The 25901-nt window shown below is 44.5% G+C and overlaps 1 protein-coding gene across 2 annotated transcripts in view; it reads left to right on the top strand.

Moving 5' to 3' along the window:
- The first annotated feature begins 4067 nt into the window (after positions 1-4067).
- The window catches only part of STXBP1 (syntaxin binding protein 1), a 70995-nt gene continuing 49161 nt past the window's right edge, over positions 4068-25901 (top strand). The window contains exon 1 of one of the 2 annotated variants that reach the window (XM_044264847.1): positions 4068-4210. In XM_044264847.1, coding sequence (XP_044120782.1) covers positions 4174-4210 — 37 coding nt within the window. In that variant the 5' untranslated portion in view covers positions 4068-4173. The remainder of the gene's footprint in view (positions 4211-25901) is intronic. The other variant, XM_044264848.1, reaches the window with a different exon arrangement.

Here is a 25901-nt window from a genome sequence, read left to right as displayed (position 1 = left end):
TCTGTGGTTGTTACTCACCACCCCATGGCCTCTACAGTCCTTTGAACTTGAGACCCTGGCCTAGCCTTTGAAAACAAAGCCTTCTGAATATCATATTCTGACCTCAAATACAAAAATCTGTTAACTCACTTTTGGGGGCAAGGATGTTCCAAACTCAAGGACTCCAGGCCCAGCAGCTCTTTGTAGGTATGGGGACTGTGGGTGGCTGTGATGGAGACAATTACTTTGTCATTCTCTGCCAAGAACCTACAGCAGCAATAAAGGCAGGACACAGCATCACGTTATTTTTAATGGTGTTAATAGCTAATCCTTACTAGGTACCCAGTACTAGGTAAATAATCTTATAAATACTATCTTGTTGAATTCTTTAGAAACTGCTTCTAAAAGAATATAGCGGAATCTAAAGGTCCAGTGGCCATGGGAAGGGGTGGAGGTGAACATGGAAACATGCAGTTGATGATGCGGCTTTAAAGCGGAGGAGTTAGGTGCAAGCCCGAGACTGTGGGAGAAGGTGTGCAGGGGACCCAAGCCAGTGGGTCCACTGTGTCAGGTTTGGTGGCAACAACTACTATACCGGTTGCTTCTGTCTCAACTTGGTCAGCCCCATTGCCGACTCTGGCTCGTCCGTCCCTCTCTCCCCTCTCTTCGTCCCTCTACGCTGTTCACCGCCCTTACGCTCAGACCTCCAGTTTCTCCCTGCTCCACTCCACCCCCCCACTCGCCTCCACCCGCCTGTCTCCTGGAGGTGCACCCGCCCAGCCACAACCGAGCTCCCCGCCGTCACATGACCCGTGCGTAAATCGCAGAACTCTACCTACCCCCAGCAGCTGGTCCGCACCAGGGCTCTGCAGAGGCTGCAGGCCGCGCATGCGCAGCTGCAAGCGCACCTGCCCGGCCGCGGACCAGCCCAGAGCATCCTGCGGCCGCAGCCCCGCCCCGCGCTCTGGCTGGGCTGGGCACCGGGCAGAGGGCTCGCCTATACGGATTCCCAGGACGTTTAGGTTCTGGTTGTTGGTATGCTCCCAGCTAACAGTCCACACAGCCAGACCTCTCTAAAGAGAGGGTCAGGGCACTGGAGCTGCGCCTGGGCGTGGATGTGCTCCCCTGGGCATCAGAAAGTCAGAGCGCGAGTCCCCGGTCTGCGCTTAGAGCCATGTGACCTTGGGCAAGTGACTTGACCTCCCTGCGCAACAGGAAAATTAAATAATAATGGCATTGACCTCTTGGGGCTGTAGTGAGAATTCAATGAAAATTCATGAGGGCCCCTTGCCTGGTGGCTGGGGTTTCTCAAACGTGTATGCAAATAAAGAATACAGAGTAAAGGGTGATAGGCGTGATGACGGGGGCGGGGGGCGGGGGGCGGAGGCTTTTACCTGACCTTGTAGGTCATCTCGCAGTCTCCTCTGAGGGCCGTAAGTTCTATTGTCCTTGTTTCACAGATGTGGAAGCCAAAGCTCAGAGATGTCAGGAGGTCTCAAGCCAGTCTTGGATTCCACATCCAGGAGGATTCCAATCCGCCACTCGAGTCAGGGGTTCCGGGGTGAGTTCACAGTCTGTCACCCCGCTTGCTTTTTCAACCATTCTATTTAGAATAACACCAGTTCTGATTTTTGCCCTCCCTACTGAACATCTCAGGTACACATCCACGGGAAAAGATTTCTTTTTTTGTCCTCCCCTCTGCAGAAAATAACAAGCTGCTATATTTTATTAGCCCGTGACCTTTGAGGAAGTCCCCACACAGATTCCAGGTTACCAAAATGTCCTAGAGCCTTGCAGTGAGGCCTACCCCTGGGGTCTTCCCTCTCTATCCTGCCCCTCAGACTCCCTTCCAGCCACACTGGCCCTCTCTGTTCCTGGAAAAGCCAAATTCCTGGCACTTGGTCTTTGCATTTTTTGTATATCTGCCTTTTCCTATTTGTATATCTGACACTCTCCCAGGCCTCTCTTGCTACCTTTTACTCATCTCAGGAAGCCTGCCCTGACTGTACTTCCCCAGGTCCACTGGGTCAAGTGCTCTGTTACTCTCACAGCCCCTGTCCTGCTTCAGCACTTATTAGGACAGTCACTCAATGCTGTCTGACTCCTTGATTCTTGCTGTCTTCTCAGCAGAATACTGGCTCCTTGAGGACAGTCTTTGCTGGCTAAGGGGGGGATCATGCTGCATGACAAGTTCCCTCACATTTACAAATTATCTCCTCCTTCCCCAAATGCACCCTGAGAAGATCAATACCTTCCTTGGGTAAAAGGCAGAACCCAGACATGAAATGATAGACATGTGAAGCCACGTGAAAGTTCTGTTGGTGTGGATTGGGGTGGGGACAAGAAGATGGTCAAATCTTCCTGCCCTGGGGCTGGTAGCTGAACTGGCACATGTGAACTCTCATGCTGGTTCTGCCATTCCTTACTGTGTGTGACCTTTGGAAAGCCCTCCTACGGGCCTCAGCTGCTTTAACTGTTTGGTGTAAAATAATGATTCAGAATTCAGATTCTGGAACTGGATCTTTCCTTTATCACTTACTGACAAAGCTCTTAGCCTCTCTGAATCTCAATTTTTAAAAATATTTAATTTATTTATTTGACACAGAGAGAGATCACAAGTAGGCAGATGGGGTGGGGTGGGGCTGAAGCAGGCTCCCCGCTGAGCGGAGAGACCAATGAGGGGCTTGATTCCAGGACCCTGAGATCATGACCTGAGCAGAAGGCAGAGGCTTAACCCACGGAGCCACGCAGGTGTCCCTCTCAATTTTTAAAAAAATCTGTAAATATTATTACATTTCTGAATAATATTAAGAAAAGAGGACTTAGCTCACAGAGTTATTCTAAAAATTTAATGAGTATTCACTGATTTTATGACTTCTAGCTCTCCTATCTTTTCTGATTTTTTAATGGGCTCCACTTATTTGCTTTTCTTTGAAGCCAGAGGTGAGTCCTGTGCCATATTTCAAAAGGAACCTCCCCCATCAATAAAGAAAGTCCATCAAAGGGGTACCCCCTGGGTGGCTCAGTGGGTTAAGCAGCTGCCTTCAGCTCAGGTCATGATCCCAAGGCATGGGATCCTGCCTCCCTCTCCCTCTGCCTGTCACACCCTCTGCTTGTGTTCTCTCTTTCTCTCCTTCTGTCCAATAAATAAATAAAATGTTAAAAAAATAAAAAGTCCATCAAGAACTGACTTGGGACCACTTTGGTAATGTGGACTCCTGTAAGGAGATGCTGAGACCTGAGTTGTCCTACAGCATATTCCTATCAGAGTTGGGTCTTGGAAATTTCTAGCCTTTTGAGTGCCCAGATTCTCCGATCGAGTCTGCCTAGTACAGGGTTGTAGCTCCAATGCCCAGAATCGTAGCTTGCATAGAGTAGTGGGAGACCACTCAATATTTGCTAATGAATGTTACACAGTCTGAGAGGAACTCTAGTGCTCAATTGTCTGAGCCTCGGGTATTTTTTTTCCATCTGAAAATGGAGATTAAAAACAATTCTTAATTACTGTGAGGATTTAATGAGATGATGCAGTAAAGCGCTTAGCGTGGAGCCTGGCCCGTAAGAGCTCAGTGAACGGTGTGTATGTGGATACAGGTACCCAGGCAGAGATGATGTCGATAAACCTCCAGTTGTTTTGTGGTGAGGAGTCTCTGAGTTCCTTGTGCGGGCAGGCGAAAAATGGAGGATTCCCAGAAACGGGAAAGACAGGACATAACGTGGTTTCAGGAAGAGGGAGCTTGTCACTAGCCTGTGGCCAGGTGCAGAGGCGGGCGGAGGGGGCTTTAGGACCCTGCGCCCCCGGAGCGCGCGACTGGCAGGGTGCGCGCGGCGCGTGAGGTGAGGGGGAGGGCGCGGCTTTCGCGCCAGCCAGGGACCGCCTCGCGTCCAGCCGCATCTCGGAGGGCGGGGCCGAGCTCCCGGGCCGCAGTGCGATTGGCGAAGTAGGGCGGGTGACGCTGACGGCTGGCACAAGGCCCCGCCCCTGGCCAGCCCCGCCCGCGCGCGCGCGCCGGCAGGTCGGCAGCCTCGCTCTGGCTCGCGCCGCGCCTCCGCGGCGAGTCCGCGCGTCAGTCGAGCCCGAGCGCGGCTGCGGAGCGGAGGGCTGCGGCGGGCAGAGCGCGCCGACCCGGGGAGGTAGTCCTGTCCGCGGGCGTCGCCTGAGGAGACTGGGATCCCGGAGACTCGCGCAGCGCGATGGCTCCCATTGGCCTCAAAGCCGTGGTCGGAGAGAGTAAGTGGAGTCTGGGTCCCCCCGCGGGCGCGGGCTGCCCGGCAGGAGAGGGGCGCCGTACCTGCCCGCGGCGCCCCGGCCTCCGCGCGGGCTGCTCGCCCCGCCCGGCCGGGGGCTCGGGGCTGGGAGGGTCCCGTTATTCCGGCGCCGCCCTCTTCGCAGGGAAGTCCCTCCCGGCCTCCTGCGGCCGGCGCCCGCTTCCCTGCTTCCCCCGCTCTCCCCGTCCCGCATTCCTCCCCCTGCATCCCACCCCGTCCCTCTTCACCCCATCTTCCTTCACCCATCTCTCCCCTGCATCCCCATCCCGCTCTTCCCTCCTTACCACCCCATCGCTCCCTCCTCACCTCCATTTCCCTCCCCCTCACCCCATCCCCCTTCACGCCATTCCTTCTTCCTCCCCCTTCACGAACCCCAGCACCCCATCCCTCCCTTCCACCTCGCCTTTATCCCCCGCAGCCCATTACCCTCCCCTTCTGCACTCATCACCCTCCCGTGCACCCCCATTCTTCATTCCCATCACCTTCTCCCCCTTCCCCTCTCCCCTTCCTTGCCTTCTTTATTCCCCGAGCTCCCTGATTCCGTTCCGTTTTCTGCCTCCAGTCCCTCCCTCTTTCCCACTCTGCTTGGTGAATCGTGACGAGCGAGATCGCGGCCCGCGCCGCCACCCCCACCCCCTCCGGGAGCCCGAGCCGCGGTCCCCGGCTGCGGAGACCCACCTGGGAGCCGCTCGGCGCGCACCGGCCGCGACGCGCCGCTCGCCCAGCCCGGGCCGCTGCTGGCCGCTGGGGAGGAGCAGCCTGTTTTTCCAAAGGCTTGGCTCTGCTGAGCCGAGGCCGCCTCTCTCCTCCTCCCGTTCCGGGGTCGTGGCTGCAAGGGCGGGGTCTTATCTGGGTCCCGAACCCTCTTAAATCACTCGGGAGGAGGAGGAAAGCTTTAGCGTGCGGCGGCAGGAGCGGCCCTGCCCTGCCCAGCATCGCAGTCTGCAGTCTCCCTGTTGGCAGGACTCAGCCCCGGCTTGGCTGGACGTTCCGGGCAGTCCAAACCACGGCTGCAGGGAGGAAATGGTTGTTGATGCGTTTGGATGAAAGGCTCAGCGTAAATGGATTTTTAAAAAAAAATGGATGGTGATGAGTGTCAGCTGCAGTGGAGTGAGGGCTGCTGGTGATAATATTTGGAAACGGCGTCCTCGGTGCTAAGAAAGATTGATGATAGGTGTGGACACCTAGTGCCTCTTAAATATTTTGTCGATTTCTTTTATTTAAAAAAAAGTGCAAGGATTTCTTTGGCTTTTGCTGCCTCTTTCGGATTTTGGAAAAAATTAAAACTGGGCTTCTCTCTGCAGGAGAGGATAAGAAAGGAAATCGAATAAAAGTGGTGGAAATGACCGTTTCCTTTTTGGTGATTCTATTATTATAGCGCTCTTTCATCAAACGTTTTTAGCTGTGTAGCTTTCCTTTTGAGCATCACAACTGTTTTCCTTTACCAGGTTTTCTGTTCACATATAGGAAATATTCCCACTTGTACAACGTTTCCTGAACTATTGCATCAGATGAGCATTGTCATAAAAATGAAGCCCAAACAAGCAAGTTTTAAAAAGTGCCCACCATAACACCTGCCTTCCTCATGCAGTAAAGTTTCTGAATCATTTACCTTCTATTTTCTTAGAATCAGGGCGTTTAGGGCTGGAAGGACCCATGAGGGATCCTCTAATGTCATTTTACCTGTGGGAAAGAAATGGAGGCTCGTAGCAGTTAAATGACTTGCCAAAATCAGTGTTAATTAATTTTTTAAAACCTGATGTCCATTTTCTTGCAACATTAGTAAAAAAATAACTTCATTATTCTATATACACCATTTCCTTCCAGTAGTCTTTTTAAAGGGTTTCGAAATATGGAATGTTGTGTTACATGTTACATTCTTTCAGATGTTATATTTGAATATTGTGCTTTTAAAATGAAAACCTTAAGTGTTATAGAAATAAGTTTTTGTATCCTTTTGCCAGCACCCCTGTTGATGCGGTAGCTCTTTAATGCCCCCCCTCCCCTGCCTTTTTAGAAGCCGTCATAAGGGTTTAAAAAAAAAATGCAAAACAGTTAAAATTTATTTTCTGAAATAAAGCAAGACCACTGCTTATGGAAAGCGAATCAGTTTTACATAAAATTGGTGAATGTGTAAACAGCATCTGTTCTGATAACGTTTGAGTTATATATAAATTTTTGAATAAAATATTATTGCAATTCCTTGTCAGTGACACAGGTTAATTTTGGCTCCTAATTCTGGACAGGATTTCTAGTTATTCCTTTGTGTCTCTAAAAATAAAAGTAAAATAAAGAATTTTTTAACCAACACGCACCAGTTTAAATGCCCCGTCTGCAGCCTGGTCTTCCCAACCTAAATCAACACCTGATAGTCACTGTTGATTGTATTTCCTCATTTTATTTTCTTGTAGCACTTCAAATTAACTGAAATGATCTTGTTCAGGTTTGTTTTGCTTTTGTAGTTGTTTTTTCTTTGTTTTTGTTTCTGTTTGTTTTTTGTCATTCTTTCTTTCCTTTTTTTTGTTATTTCTTTGATGGATTCATCCACTTGAATGAGAACAAGGTCTTTATGTGGTATGTTCACCACTGTACTCCTTGCTAAAAACAGTGTCTGATTCTGTCAGCCATCAGTAAATACTTACTGAATGTCAATGAATGAAGCATACAATGGAAAGGAAGATAAATTAGTTTTTGGCTACTTGTCACATCTTTCTGAGCAGACTTTTAGAGTGGCAGTAGGTACGGACACAACAGAATTCGAGGAGGTAGGCCACCTTTAAGCTATTCATCCAGCAATGTTTGTCCACAACATGCTAGGAACTATGGGAGACTAAGATGTGGGACACTCATGCTGTTGTGATAGACGCAGACAATCCTGGGGAGCTTTCTCTATTACTCCCAAGTTTTCCCTGTCCCCCGCCCCTCCACCGCTTCCCCACACTGGATAAACTCAGTGTATTGTACGTCTTTTTGTTGTTAGTCTTGCCCAGCTAGACCAGAAGTTCCTTCAGGGGAGAGCAGAACCTTGTCTTATCCTTTTGTCTATCCTTAGTATGTGAATTAGTGCTTGGGACTCAGTAGTTGTTGAATGAGTGACTTAATCTTTACATATAGCAATTCAGAGAATGGGCTCTTGAAATTAGACTACCTGGGATAAAATTCTGATTCACCACGTACTGGCCACGTGACTTTGGCAAATAAGGGAATCTTTTTGTGCCTCAGTTTCTTAACTATGATATGAGTAATGATAGCACCTACCTTGCGGGGTTCTATGAGGGTTATAAGAGATAGCGTATCACTTAGCACAGTTCTTAGCATACAGTAAATTCAGTAAATATTATCATCATGAAAAGATCCACGAAAAGGGTTAGTAAGTGTTAGAGGATTTTGAGCACAAGATAGACTAGTTCTGTCCTGTGGGGCCAGAGTTTGGGGGGAGAAAGGAGTTTCAGATAAATTTTCTGAAACGGGCACATGGGTGGCTCAGTCGGTTAAGTGTCTGCCTTTGGCTCAGATGATCCTAGGGTCCTGGGATTGAGCCCGGCCATCTGCAGCATTGGGTGTCCCTGCTCAGTGGGGAGCCTGCATCTCCCTCTCCCTCTGCTCCTCCTCCCTCCCTTCTTGTGCTCTCTCTCTCAAATAAATAAATACATTCTTTTAAAATATTTTTCTTTCTTTCTTTTTTTTTTTTTAAGAATTTATTTATTTATTTGACAGAGAGAGAGACACAGTAAGAGAGGGAACACAAGTGGGGGGTGGGGTGGGAAAGGGAGAAACAGGCTTCCCATTGAGTAGGGAGCCTGATGTGGGGCTTGATCCCAGGACCCTGGAATCATGACCTGAGTCAAAGGCGGATATTTATTGATTGAGCCACCCAGGGCGCCCCTAAAAAAATTTCTTGACAGAGGTGCAAATGAACTGGGAAATGGGAGAATCGGCCTGAAGAACCGATGGACAAGTTGCATTCTGACCCAATTTCTGTTTCCAGTTCTACCCTTTATCTTTCCCCTTTTTTCTTTATTTCTATAAAATGTATTTGTTTTCTGGTCTCTACAAAGAGATTATAAGGGAAAGGAGGATTTCATTTTCTGGGCATTTTATATCTTATTTATGTTAATAGATGACATTTCAATTTGTAAATCCATGTTGTAATCCAGAGTCTTTCTGTTCCCAGAAGTTTTGTCAGTATATTACAACGATGCGAGGAGTTCAGAATGTACTATTTGTCTTTCTCGTTGTTTCCTAGCTGCTAGCAATTTCTCCTCATGTTTGTTTGTAGGAATCACATTCCTCTGGAAAAGAATGCAGTTTCGATTTTCACATCAAGTACTTAACTTTTTCAGATGGGGCCATGATTCATAGGATGTGTCAGAAATTGAGAGGACACCTAGACAGAAGCAGTCTTCATTCATTCTTTTTTTTTTTTTTTTAAAGATTTTATTTATTTATTTGACAGACAGAGATCACAAGTAGGCAGAGAGGCAGGCAGAGAGAGAGGGGGAAACAGGCTACTCGCTGAGCAGAGAGCCTGATGTGGGGCTCCATCCCAGGATCCTGGGATCATGACCGGAGCCGAAGGCAGAGGCTCTAACCCACTGAGCCACCCAGGTGCCCCAGGTCTTATATATTCTGGGTGCAAGTTCTTTATCAGTTATATGACTTACAAATCCTTTCTCACAGTTGTGTCTCGTCTCTTCATTCTATGAACAGTATTTTTCAGAGAAGTTTTAGTTTATCAATTTCTTCTTTTATAGATTATGTTTTTGGTAGCCTAAGAAATCCTTGCCCAGCCTAAATTCAGAAAGATTTTTTGTTTTATAAATTTTCTGTGTTTTCTTCCAGAAGTATTATCGTTTTAGGCCTTATACTTAATCTTTGATCCATTTTGAGTTAATTTTTGTGTATTTTGTCAGGAGGTTCATTTGTGTGTGTGTGAATTTTTTTTGTATGTGGGTGTCTAGTTGTTCTAGCTCCATTTATTGAAAAGACTATCCCTTTTCCATTGAATTGTCTTTGTTCTTTGTTGAAAATCAGTTGGTCATATATGGGTGCATCCATTTCTGGACTCAGTGTTCTGTTTCACAGATCTGTATGTATGCTTTCACCAAAATCCACTCTGCCAATTACTGTAGCTTTAAAGTAACACTGGAAACCAGGTATTGTGAGTTCTCCAACTTTGTTCTTCTTTTTCATAATCGTTTTGGTTCTTTTGGTTCATTTGCTTTTCCATATAAATTATAGCATCATCAGCATATCTATTTCTATTTAAAAAAATCTTTCTGGGATTTTGGTTGGAATTGTGTCAAATCTATAGATCAGTTTGGGAAGAATTGATATTTTAACAAATTTACTTTCAATCTTTTAGTTTCTTAGGTATATTACAATGTGGAAATCATAATTTTTCACTTCACAAATAAGGGAGCAATGCTAAAAGAGAATTATATGTAGTTTAGCAAAGTTGCAAAATACAAAGTCAGTTTACAAAAATCTATATAGAGGGACTCCTGGGTGGCTCATTCGGTTAAGCCACTGCCTTTGGCTCATGTTGTGATTCCAGGGTCCTAGGATCAAGTCCTGCATTGGGCTCCTTGTTTGGCAGGGAGCCTGCTTCTCTCTCCACCTCTGCCTGCTTGTGCACTCTCTCACTCTCTCTGACAAATAAATAAATAAATAATCCTAAAAAAAAAATCTATATAGAAATTGAAATTTTAAATAGTATTATTGACAAAAAAATAGTATTATTGACAATAGAATGAAAAAAATGAGATATTTAGTATAAATCTAATGGAATATGTTCTAGATCTATATGTTGAAAGGTATAAAACACTGATGAAAGAAATCAAAGAAGGCTTAAATAAATGAAGTGATATACCATATTCATGGAATAGAAGACTTATGTTAGGGACGCCTGGGTGGCGCAGTTGGTTGGACGACTGCCTTCGGCTCAGGGCGTGATCCTGGAGTCCCGGGATCGAGTCCCACATCAGGCTCCCAGCTCCATGGGGAGTCTGCTTCGCTCTCTGACCTTCTCCTCGCTCATGCTCTCTCTCACACTCTCTCTCAAATAAATAAATAAAATCTTTAAAAAAAAAAAAAAAGAAGACTTATGTTACATTTATTTTTTTCTTATTTTAATTTTTTTAAACAGGTCTTTTCAATTCACTTGGGTAGATACCTAGGAATAAAATTACTGGGTCATATGGTAACTATGTTTAACTGTTTGAGGAAAGAGTTACCATTTCCTTTCCCAGAGTGGCTGCAGCAGGTTCCCACAGCAGCGCATAAGGATTCCAATTTCATAACATCCTTGCCAATACTTGTTATTATCCATCTTTTTTCTTATAGCCATCCTATTGGGTATGAAGTGGTATTCCATTGTGGTTTTGATTTGCAATTCCCTGATGGCTAGTGATAAGCATTTTTTTTCATGTGCTTCTTGGGCCATTTGTATATCTTCTTTGAAAAAATGTCTACACATGCCTTTTGCCCATTTTTATTCATTCATTCATTCACTTAGCATTTTTATTTTGGGGGGGGGCAGAAGGAGAGGGAGAGAGAAAATCTTAAGCAGGCTCCATACCCAGTGTGGAGCCCCATGCAAGACTTGATCTCACAATCCTGATATCATGACCTGAGCCAAAATCAAGAGTTGGACGCTTAACTGGCTGAGCCACCCAGGTGTCCCTCCTTTGCCCCCCCCTTTTTTTTTAAAGATTTTATTTATTTATTTGAGAGAGAGTAAGTGAGAGAGAGAAGGAGCAGGGGGAGGAGCAGAGGGAGAAGGAGATGCAGACTCCCCGCTAAACAGAAACTGATATGGGGCTTGATCCTAGGACCCTGGGATCATGACTTGAGTCGAAGGCAGACACCCAACCAACTGAGCCACCCAGGCACCCTCCTTTGCCTATTTTTATTTTTAAATTAGGTTGTTAAAATTCCATTTCTAATCTATGTATTATTTTCATTTGAAGTTATTATTATTATTATTATTATTTTTTAAAGATTTTATTTATTTGACAGAGAAAGATTACAAGTAGGCAGAGAGGCAGGCAGAGAGAGAGAGGAGGAAGCAGGCTCCCTGCCGAGCAGAGAGCCCGATGCGGGACTCGATCCCAGGACCCTGAGATCATGACCCGAGCTGAAGGCAGTGGCTTAACCCACTGAGCCACCCAGGCGCCCCTGAAGTTATTATTTTTACTCCACTGTAAAAGTGGAAAGCTTCAATTAATGATAAGTGTGTACTTAAATCTAACCAGTTTATCTATTTCATTAATCTTCTGCCTTTTATCTTTTTTTCTGTATACTTTTGATTAAAAACAACTTTTTCTTAGGGCACCTGCGTGGCTCAGTCAGTTTAGCGTTGGTCAGCCCAAGTCATGATCTCAGGTCCTGGGATTGGCCCTGGGACTGGCCTGCGTCAGGCTTCCCACTCAGCAGGGAGACTGTTTCTCCCTTTCCCTCTGCCACTACCCTCCTCGTGCTCTCTCCCTCTCAAATAAACAATGTCTTAAAAAAAAAAAAAAGCACAACTTTTTCTTTTAGTGGTAGTGATTCTGTCCTAGACAACTCATTTAAAATCTAGAAGTTGGGGCACCTGGGTGGCTCGGTCATTAAGCGTCTGCCTTTGGCTCAGGTCATAATCCCAGGGTCCTGGGATTGAGCCCTGCATCAGGCTCCCTGCTCAGCAGGAAGCCTGCTTCTCCCCCTTCCACTCCCCCTGATTTCGAAGTTATAGTTGCTGAGTGGTCCCATTATGTATTTATTCCCAGTTTATTATTTAAAAGTATCATATTTTGAGGGTGCCTGGGTGGCTCAGTGGGTTAAGCTGCTGCCTTCAGCTCAGGTCATGATCTCAGGGTCCTGGGATCGAGTCCCACATCGGGCTCTCTGCTCGGCAGAGAGCCTGCTTCCCTCTCTCTCTCTGCCTGCCTCTCTGTCTACTTGTGATCTCTCTCTGTCAAATAAATAAATAAAATCTTTAATAAAAAAAAAAAGTATCATATTTTGAAAAATCCTTCTTTAGGGGCACCTGGGTGGCTTAGTCATTTGAGTACCTGACTCTTGATTTCCACTTAGGTCATGATCTCAGGGTTCTGGGATTGAGCCTTGAGTGAGGCTCCCAGCTCAGCACACAGTCTGTTTGAGAGTCTTTCCCTCTCCACCTGCCCCTGCCCCTCCCATGACCTGTATACACAGGTGTGCTGTCTCTCTTAGATAAATAAATATATACATACATACATAAAATATTAAAAAAAAAAAAAAAAACCAAAACCAAAAAACCTCTTGGTGTGCTTAACTGGGTGCTTGGGTGGTACAGTCAGTTAAATGTCCAACTCTTGGTCAGCTGAAGTGGTGATCTCAGGGTTCTGGGATCCAGCCCTGCATCGGGCTCTACCCTTAGCATGGAATCTGCTTAAGATTCTCTTTCCCGGGACGCCTGGGTGGCTCAGTTGGTTAAGCAGCTGCCTTCGGCTCAGGTCATGATCCCAGCGTCCTGGGATCGAGTCCCACATCGGGCTCCTTGCTCAGCAGGGAGCCTGCTTCTCCCTCTGCCTCTGCCTGCCATTCTGTCTGCCTGTGCTTGCTCTCCCTCTCTGACAAATAAATAAAAAATCTTTAAAAAAAAAAAAAAAAAAGATTCTCTTTCCCTCTGCCCCTCCTATTTCTCTAATATAAATACATACATACATAATTTGAAAACCTCCTTATTTATTTATTTACTTGCCCATTATTTATTGATATTATATTATGTTATATTTTATTTTTATTTATTTATTTTTTTTAAAGATTTTATTTTATTTATTTGAGAGAGAGAGACAGTGAGAGAGAGAATGAGCGAGGAGAAGGTCAGAGAGCCAAGCAGACTCCCCATGGAGCTGGGAGCCTGATGTGGGACTCGATCCCGGGACTCCAGGATCACGCCCTGAGCCGGAGGCAGTCGTTCAACCAACTGCGCCACCCAGGCGTCCCTGTATTTTATTTTTAGTAGGCTTCATGCCCAACATGGGGCTTCAACTCATCACTCCAAGAGTCACATGCTCTACTGACTGAGCCAGCCAGGCGCCCCTAAACTCCTCACTTTTTTTAAAAAAGATTCTAACTTAGTTGTGTGACAGATAGTACAAAAAATAGCAAAATTGTGGTAAGAATCGCAAAGAAATGGTACAGGACGCTATGAACACAGGGAGGGCTGGCTTAAGTCAGGGAAGCTTAGAGAAAGCTTCCCTGGGTAAGTGATACTCGAACGACTTCTGTTTAATTTCACCTTACCAAGAGTTTGTTTTTTAAATCAGTATTAACTGCTTTTTCAGTTTCTTTTGAAATGATCATATAGTTTTTCTTATCTAATCTATTAATGTAATCTAATTAATTATAATATTGGATATCATTGCTTTTCTGGAACAACTTTACTTTGTTGTCATGTATTATCCTTTTCCTGTATTGTTAAATTCTACCTACTGTTTTTGCATCTATATTTATTAATATTGGAGCCCTCTGGCTGTACTTTGATCATTTCAATTATATTCCCATCTCAGGGCTTAGTGTTTGTTGTTCCCTATGTCTGAAATAGGCTTATTTCGTTAATTCCTTTAAGTTCTGGCCAAATGCCACCTTACTAGTGAGATCTTTGACTACTTTATATAAAATAGAAACTTCCCTCCAGAATTTCCTATCCCCTCCTTACTATGCTGAACTGTCACTCTCTGACATTTCTTACTCACTTGTCATTACTGCTTTCACCAGCCAAATGTAAGCTGTACGAGAGCACAGACTATTTTGTTCACTGCAGTGTCCCTAGCACCGAGAAGAGTACTGGTACATAGTAGGCACTCAATACATACTTGAAATGAACAACTGAATACCATATTTTACATGTGTATATTTTTTCTCTCTTTTAAATCTTTTTCAGATCTCTTGTATCCGAATTTCTTTCTCATTAAATGAAATGGGAGGTTTCCCATCTTTCTGTATATTTCAGAATAGAGGAAATAACATAAGAATTCCCTTCCTTAAGGGAAGGGATAAATCAGAAGTGATTTATCCACAAAAGTATTTGAATTTGTTGCTTTTTGAGGAGAGAGGATAAATATTTGATTAATTTGATTATCCAGATTGTCTACTTCTTTAGTTAATTTTGGCCATTTTGTATTTTCCTATAAAACAGGCCTTTCCACTTAAACATTTTAAATTTATTAACCTTGAATTAAGTTTGTTAATTTAGAAAATATCTTTTGTATTAGTTGTTATGATCCTCTTTCTCATTTTACCCTGTTTGTGCTATTATTTTCATGGAAATATGTGCTATAGACTTATCTATTTTAATTCTTTTTAACTTTTATTTATTTTTTAAAATTTATTTTAGAAAGGAGAGAGAGAGAGAGCATGTGCAAGCACACACACACAGGGGAGAGGCAGAGGGAAAGGGAGAGGGAAAAGTTATCAGATTCCCCACTGAGCATAGAGCCCCACTCTGTGCTCAATCCTAGGATCCTGAGATCATGACCTGAGCTGAAACCAAGAGTCAGATACTTAATGACTATGCCACCCAGGTGCCCCTTAATTGTCTTTTTTATTTTTATTTTTGTAATTTATTTATTTAAAGACTTTATTTGAGGGGCATCTGGGTGGCTTAGTGGGTTAAGCCTCTACCTTTGGCTCAGGTCATGGTTTTAGGGTCTTGGGATCAAGCCCCGAATTGGCTTTCTGCTCGGTGGGGAGCCTGCTTCCCCCTCTCTCTCTGCCTGACTCTCTGTCTACTTATGATCTCTCTCTCTCTGTCAAATAAATAAATAAATAAATAAAATCTTTAAAAAAGATTTATTTGAGAGAGAAAGAGAGAGAATGAGCAGGGTAGGGGCAGAAAGAGAGGGAGAAGCAGACTCCTCACTGAGCAGGGAGCCTGACGTAGGGCCTGATCTCTGGACCCTAGGATTATGCATGACCTGAGCTGAAGGCAGCTGCTTAACCAACTGAGCCACACAGATACCCCCTTTGTCTTTTTTTTTTTTTTTTTAAGTTTTTCCTTCTATTTTATGTGCATGTGTGTTCTTATCCTAATTTCTTGAATCAAATGATTGGTTAATTTTTTTCCTCACAAAGTATCAAAAGATATGAATTTTCATCTGAGTACAGCTTTGGCTTGCCGTTTTAAAAATTTGTTTGTTTATTTTAGAGCACTCGAGGTGGGGAAGACAGAGAGGGAGAGAGAGAACTTTAAGCAAGCTCCATGCCCAGCATGGGGCCCTGTATGGGGCTTCTAGATCTCACCACCCTGAGATCATGACCTGAGCTGAAATCAAGAGTCAGAGACTTAACTGACTGAGCCATCCAAGTGTGCTCCCCCTCTCTTTTTTAGTAGTTTAAATTGGGGCAAAATTCCCACAAGAGGTGGTTTGGGACTCAGGTAACATGTGTTACCCATCAGATATAAGAGAGCATGTATCGGGGCGCCTGGGTGGCTCAGTGGGTTAGGCTGCTGCCTTTGGCTCAGGTCATGATCTCAGGGTCCTGGGATCGAGTCCCATATCGGGCTTTCTGCTCGGCGGGGAGCCTGCTTCCTCCTCTCTCTCTCTGCCTACTTGTAATCTCTCTCTGTTGAATAAATAAATAAAATCTTTAAAAAAAAAAAAAAAAAAAGAGAGCATGTATCTGGGGCGCCTGGGTGGCTCAGTGGGTTAAAGCCTCTGCCTTCGGCTCAGGTCATGATCCCAGGGTCCTGGGATCGAGCCCTGCATTGGGCTCTCTGCTCAGCAGGGAGCCTGCTTCCTCCTTCTCTCTCTCTGCCTGCCTCTCAGCCTACTTGTAATCTCTGCCTGTCAAATAAATAAATAAAATCTTTAAAAAAAAAAAAGAGTGCATGTATCTGCCATGGGATCCAAAAAGGGCTGATTGTGCACTGAATGCATTTCCCTCTGGCTTTTTTGGCATGCAGCACTTCTGAGACAAATAGGTGTTTCATAGCTAATGGAGTATCTTTTTTTTAGTGGAGTAGGGAGGTCAAATTTTATAGTCATCACCAGCAATTCAACAACCATAAAAGTTGAACCCTGGTCCCATGACTCATGTATATGAGAAATGCTTTGAGAAACCCTAGCTTGATCTCTGATTACTTCAACCAGTTAGTTGCTACTGGGCAGGGCTGTTCCTACCACTAAATAAAGTTAGGGCAAGGTGACTTCATGTGAATTTCAGCAAGTGAGAGTTTTACTTACCGCTTCCTTATTTATTTATTTATTTAAAATCCATGAGAAGCAGTATTGGGTAAGTGGACAAAATTCTGGACCAGAAGTCCGAACATCCCCTTGACTGTTCCAGTTCTCAGGTTTAGTGGTTAGGTGACCTGGACATCTTATTAAACCTTTTAAATTAGGAATGCTGATCTCAGCATCACCCAATTCTTTCAAGGCTCACATTTTTTTTTTTTTTAAAGATTTTATTTATTTATTTGACGGACAGAGATTACAAGTAGGCAGAGAGGCAGGCAGAGAGAGGAGGAAGCAGGCTGCCTGCTGAGCAGAGAGCCTGATGTGGGGCTCCATCCCAGGACCCTGGGATCATGACCTGAGCTGAAGGCGGAGGCTTTAACCCAAGGCTCACATTAGATAATATACAAAAAAATTACTTGGAAGAAAATAAGGAATCACTATAAGGGGTTATTACCCTCTTACAGATGTAATTACAGAGATTAGTTTACTGCTAAAGTTTAGTGAATAAGTTATTAGAAGAGTCAAGGAGATGAATCACTGTGCTTTGGATAGACACAGGATCTAATCACCACTAGACGACAGCTAGCTGTTGTCCATTCTAATGCCCCTTAGGAGAGTTTGCATTGCTTAAAACAAAGTAATTTGCTTCTGATATACACTGATCTGGTCTTAATCTGTGTCTCTGGGGCTCTGAAGCAGGAGTAACTACTGGTGGCTCAAACTGCAAGCTCTTGGAGGACAGACTTCCTTTTTTTCCCTGTTTCTCATATGCCACTGATATTTCATTTTACTTATTTATTTATTATTTATGTATTTATTTTTAAGTAAACTCTACATCCAGTTTGGGGCTCAAACTAACAATCCGAAGATCAAGAGTCTCATGCCGTTTAAAAAAAAAAAAAAGTGTCTCATGCTGTACCAGCCAAGCCAGCCAGATGCCCCATGATGTTTCACTTTAAATCTCTGCTAATTGTTTGGCCTAAAAGCTGACCTTGCAGGAAGTGGATGAGATATTAAGTATTTATCACACTAGGAAAACCTATTTCATTCTTGGAAACCGCAACAACAACAAAATTAGAGAGAGATGGAGAAAAGTAGAGAAAAACAAACAAATTTTTAAAAAATTCCTGGAGCCTAGCTGTGAAGATACAGATTTGAATCAGACTCACCGGCAGTCAGTGCTTGTTTGGAGGATTTCTGAGTTGTCAGAGAAACCCCAACCATAAATCACAGCTTGTTTCCATTTTAGCATGCCTTAGAGGGTTCTGGGACCAATTGTTTTCATTCATTCAAACCAGTATTTATCCAGTCTCCTCTGTGCCAGCAGCTGTGGTAAGGGCAGCAGATCCACTGGTGTAGAAGTAGATCTATTCTAGTGGGATTCAGACAGGCAGTGGTAGCGCATCGTGGTGAGTGCCGTGAGAGGCCCACAATCATGAGATGATATTGGAGCACATGGGGGAGCCTCCAACAAGGCCTGGGGAAGGAAGGAGACTGAGGGAGACCTGGAGGACAAGAGGAGTTAGCCAGGAAAAGGATGGTGTTAGTGGGGCCCAGGGGAGAGTCAGTCAAGTAGGTGAATGTCCCAGCTCAGCAAGAGCATGAGATAGAGAAGTTCAATGTGCTAGGGGCTGGTGGGGTGAGGGAGCATGCAGAGAGAAGTTGGAGGGGTGCTTGGGGCTTTCTTATCCTTGTGAAGGACTTTTATCTTTATTCCAGGAGCAGTAGAACACCACTGAAGGTTTTAAGTTAGGGAGATGGGTTAGAATTTAGGGGGTGCCAGGCTGGCTCAGTGGGTAGACTATCTGCCTCTTGATCTCAGGGTCATGAGTTCAGGCCCCACATAAAAAAAAGAAGAATTTAGTTTAGAAAGATCTCTAGTTGCTGCATGGAGGCTGGTGGGAGGGAAGGATACTGAGCGGGCTCAGAGGATGGCATTAGGAAGGCCCTGTGGTGCCCGGGCTGGAGACAGTTGAGGTGAGTGTGGTGAGCTCTGCCAGGGATGGAGAAGTAGCAGTGGCTGGAGAGAAGACTGACATGAAGGAGGCTGTGGAGGTAGAAGGGTCAGGCCATCGTGAATGCTTGGATGTGCAGGAGGAAAAGGAGTTGGGAAAGAGTCCATTTAATGGCTCGGGCAGCCCGTTGGAAGATTGTGCCATTCACTGAGATATGAAAGGAGAAGAAACAGGTTTGCAGATGTGCCCAGAAGGTCTGGACTGGAAATTTGGACTGGAGCGTCATCAGGGCACCAAAGCTGTGGGACAGATCAGATCACAGAGAAGAGGGACCCGGTTTCCCCCCACGGGATGCCAACATCTCAGGTGGACATAGGGAGAGTCAGGAAGGTGAATCTAGCAGAGCAGTGTCTGTGATTTTGTGACTCACAGGACCTGTCGTCAAACTGTCTGAAAGCAAGCTTGAGCCGGCAACCAGGACTCCTCATTTAAGAGTGAGTCTTGGGACGCCTGGGTGGCTCAGTTGGTTGGACAACTGCCTTCGGCTCAGGTCATGATCTCGGAGTCCTGGGATTGAGTCCCACATCGGGCTCCCAGCTCCACGGGGAGTCTGCTTCTCTCTCTGCCCTTCTCCTCACTCATGCTCTCTCTCCCTGTCTCTCTCTCAAATAAATAAATAAAATCTTAAAAAAAAAAAAAAAAGAGTGAGTCTTTGCTCTCTAAGCTGGGAGGCTTGGCACTTGGGTACTTTTCCAAGGTTTTTCTGTGTCAACCCATGTCTGTATGAACTTCATTGTTCAGGATTATTTTGAGGAGGAAATGAGGATATAGTTGTAAAGCTCTGAGGATTTGGGATTTATACTATGTCAAGATGGCATCAGAGTGTAGTAGAATCTCGGCTCTGGGAGCAATCTTAGAAGTGCCTAGTCCAGACGCCCACCAGAGCAGGAAGTCAGGTTATACTAACTAGTCTGTTGGATGAAACATGGTGGCAGGTTTTTTTCCCTTCTCAGTGGCTGTTGGGGCCAGAGTATTATTTTCATGTCTGTGCCCTGCAGATTTTCGCAGGGACAGGTATAAGCCACTCGCAGTGTTACAATGGTGAGGGAGGAAAGGCTACTTACACCGAGCTTAGGTGTAGCTCAGGACTTTCCAGTTGATTCTAATCCTGTCACAGATGATCCTCATGAGCTTCCTTTAATGGTGGTAGAACAAAGCCGCCTCTGTTTGGCAGCTGAGGGGGAAAAGTAAGACCTTTTAGGCTGAGGTGGTTTTCAGAGCCCCCATCGCTGTGACACAGCAATGCTGACCTTGGCCCCTTCTCTCATAGTTCCCTTTTCTCCTATCTTCTTGAGCACTGGTGCACCTAGGAGAGGAAGGAGAGGCCGCTCACTGGTCTCCAGACACATCGATATTGTTAGGACTAGTTGCTAGGGATTTGAGGAAAATAAAAACATTGCAGCTGAGCAAGAGTCGCCCTCTGCTCTGTTCACTCCACACGCTAGACTTTCCACAGTAGACAACGGTGAGGCAGACCCCTTAAAAATCACTCGGCCTATAGACCTAAGCATGTTTTGGGTAAAAGTTATTCAGGATTTTAAGATGAGGCAATCATGTGCTGCTGAGAGTTTCCAGTTTGCTTTCCCTCAGATAATCCTAGGGTGAGTTACCTTGAACTTGACTGTTTCGGTTGTGTGGTGGGGTGTCTCTCCCTCTGTGTCGCCTCACCCCTCCTATTTATCCTTTAAGGAACTTTGAAATTCACGTTAAACTAATAACTTTTTTTCAGGCTTTAACTGAGACTGAAGGATCTGGTCAGGTTCTCATACAGTGGTAATACCCATTCTTTCCCTGCCCCCAATCTTATTAAAAATGTCTAACATACTGAAAAGTTGAAAGAACAGTATTATAGCACCTACTTGCCTTCTAAGTTTTAGAATCTGTTTTGGAATCTAAAACTATAAATCTAACGATTGTTAATCTCTTGCTATCTTTGTTTTTATCTCTCTTTTTACTGAAGAGTTAGAGTTAGGGGTTAGACATTGCAAAAGAAAAAATAGTGAACTTGGAGATGTAGGAACAAAAACTGTCCAGAGTGAAACATAGAAAAAAGACTGAAGAGAAAACAAAAAGCATCAGTGAGCTGTAGGACAACTTCGAAGAGCCCAGTGTATATAATTGGAGTTCTGGAAGGAGAGAAGAATTGGGGCGGGGTGTGGGGAGGATGGTGTGCAGAAACAGTATTTGAGGAAATATTGGCTAGACTCTTTCCATATTTGATGAAAACTAGAAACTCTCAGATCCCAAGAAGTTCAGAGAACCCCAAGCATAAGCAACACGAAGAACTCTCCAGCAAGGCACGTCATCACCAGATTGCTTAAAAGCGGTTATAAAAAGAAATTCTTTAATTAACCAGAGAGAAAAGACACATTATATACAGGGCAGAGATAAATATGGTTCAGGTTTCTTGCCAGGAACAATGTAAGCGAAAAACCAGTAGAGCAGTAACTTTGAAGGACTGAGAGATACAACATATTAACCTAGAATGCTAAGCCCCAGAGAATATACTGTATCCTTCAGTAACAAAGCAAAATAAACACTTTCAGACATTTAAAAATAAAAGAGTTGAAAGAATTTATCAGCCGCAGACCTGCCCTACAGGAAATGATGCCGCAGGGGAACCTGCGTCTATGCGATCGGCTGCCATGACCGAGCGGGTAGAACATAAAGCCACAGTTAGCTGAGACTGGGATGTCTTCCCTCTAGTGCAGCACTGTTACTCTGGACCTTCGTCTCTTCGCCAGCCTCCCGGGATTTTTTTCACCTCCCTTGTTTTTTAATTAATTGATTGATTAATCAACTAATTAACTAATTAAAGTAATCTCTGCATTCAGTGTGGGCTTCAAACTCAATGACCCCAGAAGCAGGAGTCTCACGCTCTCCTGACTGAGTTACCCAGGCGCCCCACCTCGCTCGTTTTGCGTCATCCCTTCTGTATTTCGTGTCTTCCTTTCTTGGTTTACTCGCTCCTGTTTTGGTGGAGCTCACCTCCCAGGAGCTTCTGGAAGAAGGGAGGTAGTTTTTTGGAGACCTTCTGTGTCAGAAAATATCTTTATTTTACTCTCATTCTTTTTTTAAAGAATTTATTTATTTATTTATTTGACAGAGAGAGACACATCGGGAGAGGGAACACAAGCAGGGGGAGTGGGAGAGGGAGAAGTAGGCTTCCTGCTGAGAGGGGAGCCCGATGCGGGGCTTGATCCTAGGACCCCGGGACCATGACCTGAGCCGAAGGCAGACGCTTAATGACTGGGCCATCCTGGTGCCCCTATTTTACTCTCATTTTTAAGTGATAGTTTGGAGGAGCATAGAATTTTATGTTGGAAATTGGTTTCCTTCAGAATTTTGAAGGCTGCTCCATTGTTGACTTGTTTCCATTTTGCCTTTGAGAAGTGTGAAGGCATTTGATTCCTGATCCTTTAGTATATGTCTCATATCTTCCCCTCTGAAACTTCCACTCTGTCCTCAATGTTCTGGACTTTCACAGTGATTTACTGTGGTGTATGTCTGTCCTTACCCACTGTGCTGAATGAAGGTCAGAAAACATTTTCTTTAAAAGGTCACATAGTCATACTTTGTTTTTTTGTTGTACATATATAATCTCTGCCATATCTTCCCTTTTTCCCACCCTTTTAAAAGTGTAAAAGCTTAAGGTCTATACAAAAACACTGCAGACTGAATTTGGCCTACAGGCCCTAGTTTGCTGACCCCTGTGCTAGACATTCAGTGGGCCTTGCCATCTGGCAACTTATGCCATTTACTACTAGGAACATTTTAAAATAATTTCACAGGGGAGCTTGGATGTCTCGGTTAAACATCCAACTCTTGGTTATGACTCAGGTTATGATCTCAGGGTCATGAGATCAAGTTCCTAGTTGGGCTCTGTACTCAGCACGGAGTCTGCTGAAGATTCTCTCTCTCCCTCTGCCCCTCCCCACCTCTCTCTCTCTGTCTTCAAAATAAATAAATAAATAAATAAATAAATAAATAAATAAATAAAATCTTTAAAAAAAAAAATTCACAATGATTTCTTCTCCTGAGTTTTCTCTTTATGGAATTAGTACAGTTTATATGTTGAACCTCTTGAACTGGTCCTCCAATTTTCTTATCTTTTCCCTTATTTATCTCTTTGACTCTGCTGTGTGTTCCAGATTTCCTCAACTTTATCTTCCAACCCTTCTATTTAATTTTAAATTTCTGCTGTCATGTTCTTTAAACATTTCTAATAGCTCATTTTAAATTTTCTTGTAGCCTTCTATTCTTGTTCCATGGATGTGGTATATTCCTTTATGTCTCTCTCTTTAAAAATAAAAAAGCATATGCGTAGTCTATTTCTCTGGTTTTGTGGTTGTTTTGGTTTCTGTTTTCCACAGAGGAACTTTTACTTAGATGCATGGCAAACCTTCTCTGGCTGCTTGTGGTTAAGATGAGAGACTTAAATGCTAATTGGAGCTCTGGCCTGTGGATGGGGCTGAAGTAGGTGGGCTCTTTGTTGGGGAATCCCAGTGTCAGTGTCTCCGGATTTTTCTTCTTGGGCTTGATTCCCCAGAGAAGTCTGTCTCCTGCATGGGAGATAAAGGTCTGGCTACCAGAATTCTGGGAGCTGAGTGGATGAAGAGGGCCAGAGGTATGGAGGGTAGTTCTCAACAATCTGTACACATGGTCATTCAGTCCCTCTGTGTTCAGTATTAGACTCGGGCTCTGAGCTGTGCCTTGCGTCTCACAGTCCCGGAACCCTGTACACTCCACACTCTCTGGAGCGGAAACGTTCAGTGTTCTGCTATGCGGGGAGAAGGACAGTCACCCAGTAATGGGAAGTGGTAGAACGGATCTAGGATATAACTGTTTCCCAAATACCTTTCTACCAACATGCCTTATACTCGCCAACCCCACACACATTCTTTTAAGTTCCAGAGGTACCTGGTGCTTCCAGTTCCTGTAACTGTGCAGGATTCTTTTATGTGCATTTGGTTGGTTTTCAACGTTCCCTAGTGCTGGCTTAGGATTCCAGTTCGGATGGATTCAGCTTTCCTAGGCTTGCTAAGTCACTTATCACACATCTACTGTAGAAAATAAGACTTTATCATTTATAAGAACTGTATTCTAGGAAGGAAGGAGGGGAGTGGCCAGCAGCCAGAAGCTGGAGACCACCACACCCTAGATTCTGAATATAACAAAATGACCGGCTCTTTTGGCCACCCCCCCCCGCCCCTTTCTTGCTGAGAGGACAACAAACCAACTCTCAGTTGTAGTAAGCAGCAGCATCTTTTCTATGTGGTCTAGAAGACAGGCTTGAGGAAAGCACCCACCCTGCATATTCAGTGAAAGTTGGTGCCAATTCAGCTGCTTCTGGATATTCAGTCTTTCTTCCTGGAGCTCCAGCTTCTTCCTGTGTTTGATCCTGGGCCCAAGTCCCTGGAGGATGTTTTCTTTTCCTGGGTATATAATTGTAACCAGTTACATGGTTTTGGGAAAAGGAAGCAGCCCTCCTAGAATTAGACCTTTTTATGTGTTGGGGTCTGGGAGTGGTTATGGGAGAAGCATTTCCTTCTTCTGGAACCTTCCCTGAGACTTTTGTCTCCCATCAGTTTGACACCTCTACAATAGTTGAATTGTTGGTTTCAGAAGGAGCTTGAGCTTGCGGCCTTGCCATGCTGTGTAAGATTAAGTATTTTTTAATATCTTAAACTTGACTATCCGAAGCAGGTTAAGTCTTAGAACAGATTGGGCTAGTGAGAATCTTGGACTTGAAAATAAGATAATTCCTACCACCACTCTCACAGACAAGTCACTTATCGCTCTTGGATTTTTTTTTTTTTTTTAAGATTTTATTTATCTGCTTGAGAGAGACAGAGCGAGAGAGGGAACATAAGCAGGGGGAGTGGGAGAGGGAGAAGCAGGCTTTCTGCCAAACAGGAAGCTTGATGTAGGGCTCAATCCTAGGACCCTGGGATCATGACCTGAGCTGAAGGCAGATGCTTAACGACTGAGCCACCTAGGCGCCCCTGGATTCATTTTCTTTATAATGGACTGGATCAGGGTTTCTCAGCCTTAGCACTATTGACATTTTGGGCTATACGATCCTCTGCTTTGGAGGATGTTTGACAGCATCCCTGACCTCTCCCCACTGGATGCCCGTAGCATCCTTCAGTAACAGCAGTCAGAAATGTCTCCAGATGTTGCTGAAGAGAGAGAGAAGATTTATTTATTTATTTATTTATTTGATGGGGTGGGCAGGGAGGCGTAGAAGGAAAGAAACTTAAGCAGACTCCGCACTCAGTATGGAGTCTGACATGGGGCTCTGTTTCATGACCCTGAGATCAGGACCTGAGCCAAAACCAAGAGTCAGATGCTTAACTGACTGAGCCACCCAAGTGCCCTGAGGACAAGCTTTTTGCAGAAAAACAGACACAGGCCGTCAGACCAAATAGGACATTAACAGATAAGGTCTGCTGTTGAGCAGTGTTTTCTTCTTGCTTGCTTGCTTGCTTGCTTTCCCTCCCTCCCTCTCTCTTTCTTTCTTCCTTTCTTTCCTTTCCTTTCTTTCTCTCCCTCTCTCCCTCCCTCCCTTCCTTCCGCTCTCTGTCTTTTTCTTTCTTTCCTTCCTTCCTTTTTTTTCCTTGAGCCAATGCAAAATGTTTCCCAAATAACTGCATGGTAGTATCACTGTCTTGTATAAAAAAGACCCTCATTCTTGAGTCCTTTTAAAAATGTCTTATTCAGCAGTGCTTAAGAGGTAATAGTAGTGCTGTCTATCCTAGAATATTAATCTCCATTTCACCATTTTGTGTCTTGGTCTTTTTGTGCAAAACATTAATATAACTAAATAGTATTTACTGCAAGCCGTTGATTTTAAGAAGATAGAAATTGTTTCAGTTTCCCTTTTTAATTGATTTTCCTATTTGTGTGTATTTGGTGATTTCACAGCTCCTTTAATCCAGGGGATATTACGTGGAAAACAACCTTAGGAAGAAGAAAATAAATTCTTATTTATTTATTTATTTATTTAACAGAGAGAGAACGAGAGAGAGCATGAGCAGGCAGAGTAGGAGGCAGAGGGAGAGGCAGAAGCAAGGATCCTGACATGGGGTTCAACCCCAGCATCCTAGCATCATGACCTGAGCCGAAGGCAGTTGCTTAACCAACCGAACCACCCAGGAGCCCCGAAAATAGCTTCTTTGGAGCTGAGGCGAGGTGACTGCCTCTGAAGTGCTACCGGGAGCTCCTGTTTCTAATCTCGTTTTGTCCTCACTTTGAGATTTCCTTTCTACTAATCAAAATTCCAAGGTCTGCGAGGCTTTGCTTTAGAGACTGTCTAGCTCCTTAACCTTTTGGCTCTAACCCTTAGGAAGCAGAGTGGGGAAAATTAGATGGAAAATGAGACTCTCCTGTAAGAGAGATAGTGACTAGTCCTTCCTGTAACTCCATCTGG

Source organism: Neovison vison, chromosome 9, assembly GCF_020171115.1.
Source record: "Neovison vison isolate M4711 chromosome 9, ASM_NN_V1, whole genome shotgun sequence".
Taxonomy (NCBI): Eukaryota; Metazoa; Chordata; class Mammalia; order Carnivora; family Mustelidae; genus Neogale; species Neogale vison.
Note: the sequence above shows the minus strand (reverse complement) of the source record. Positions and strands in the feature narration are given on the sequence as shown.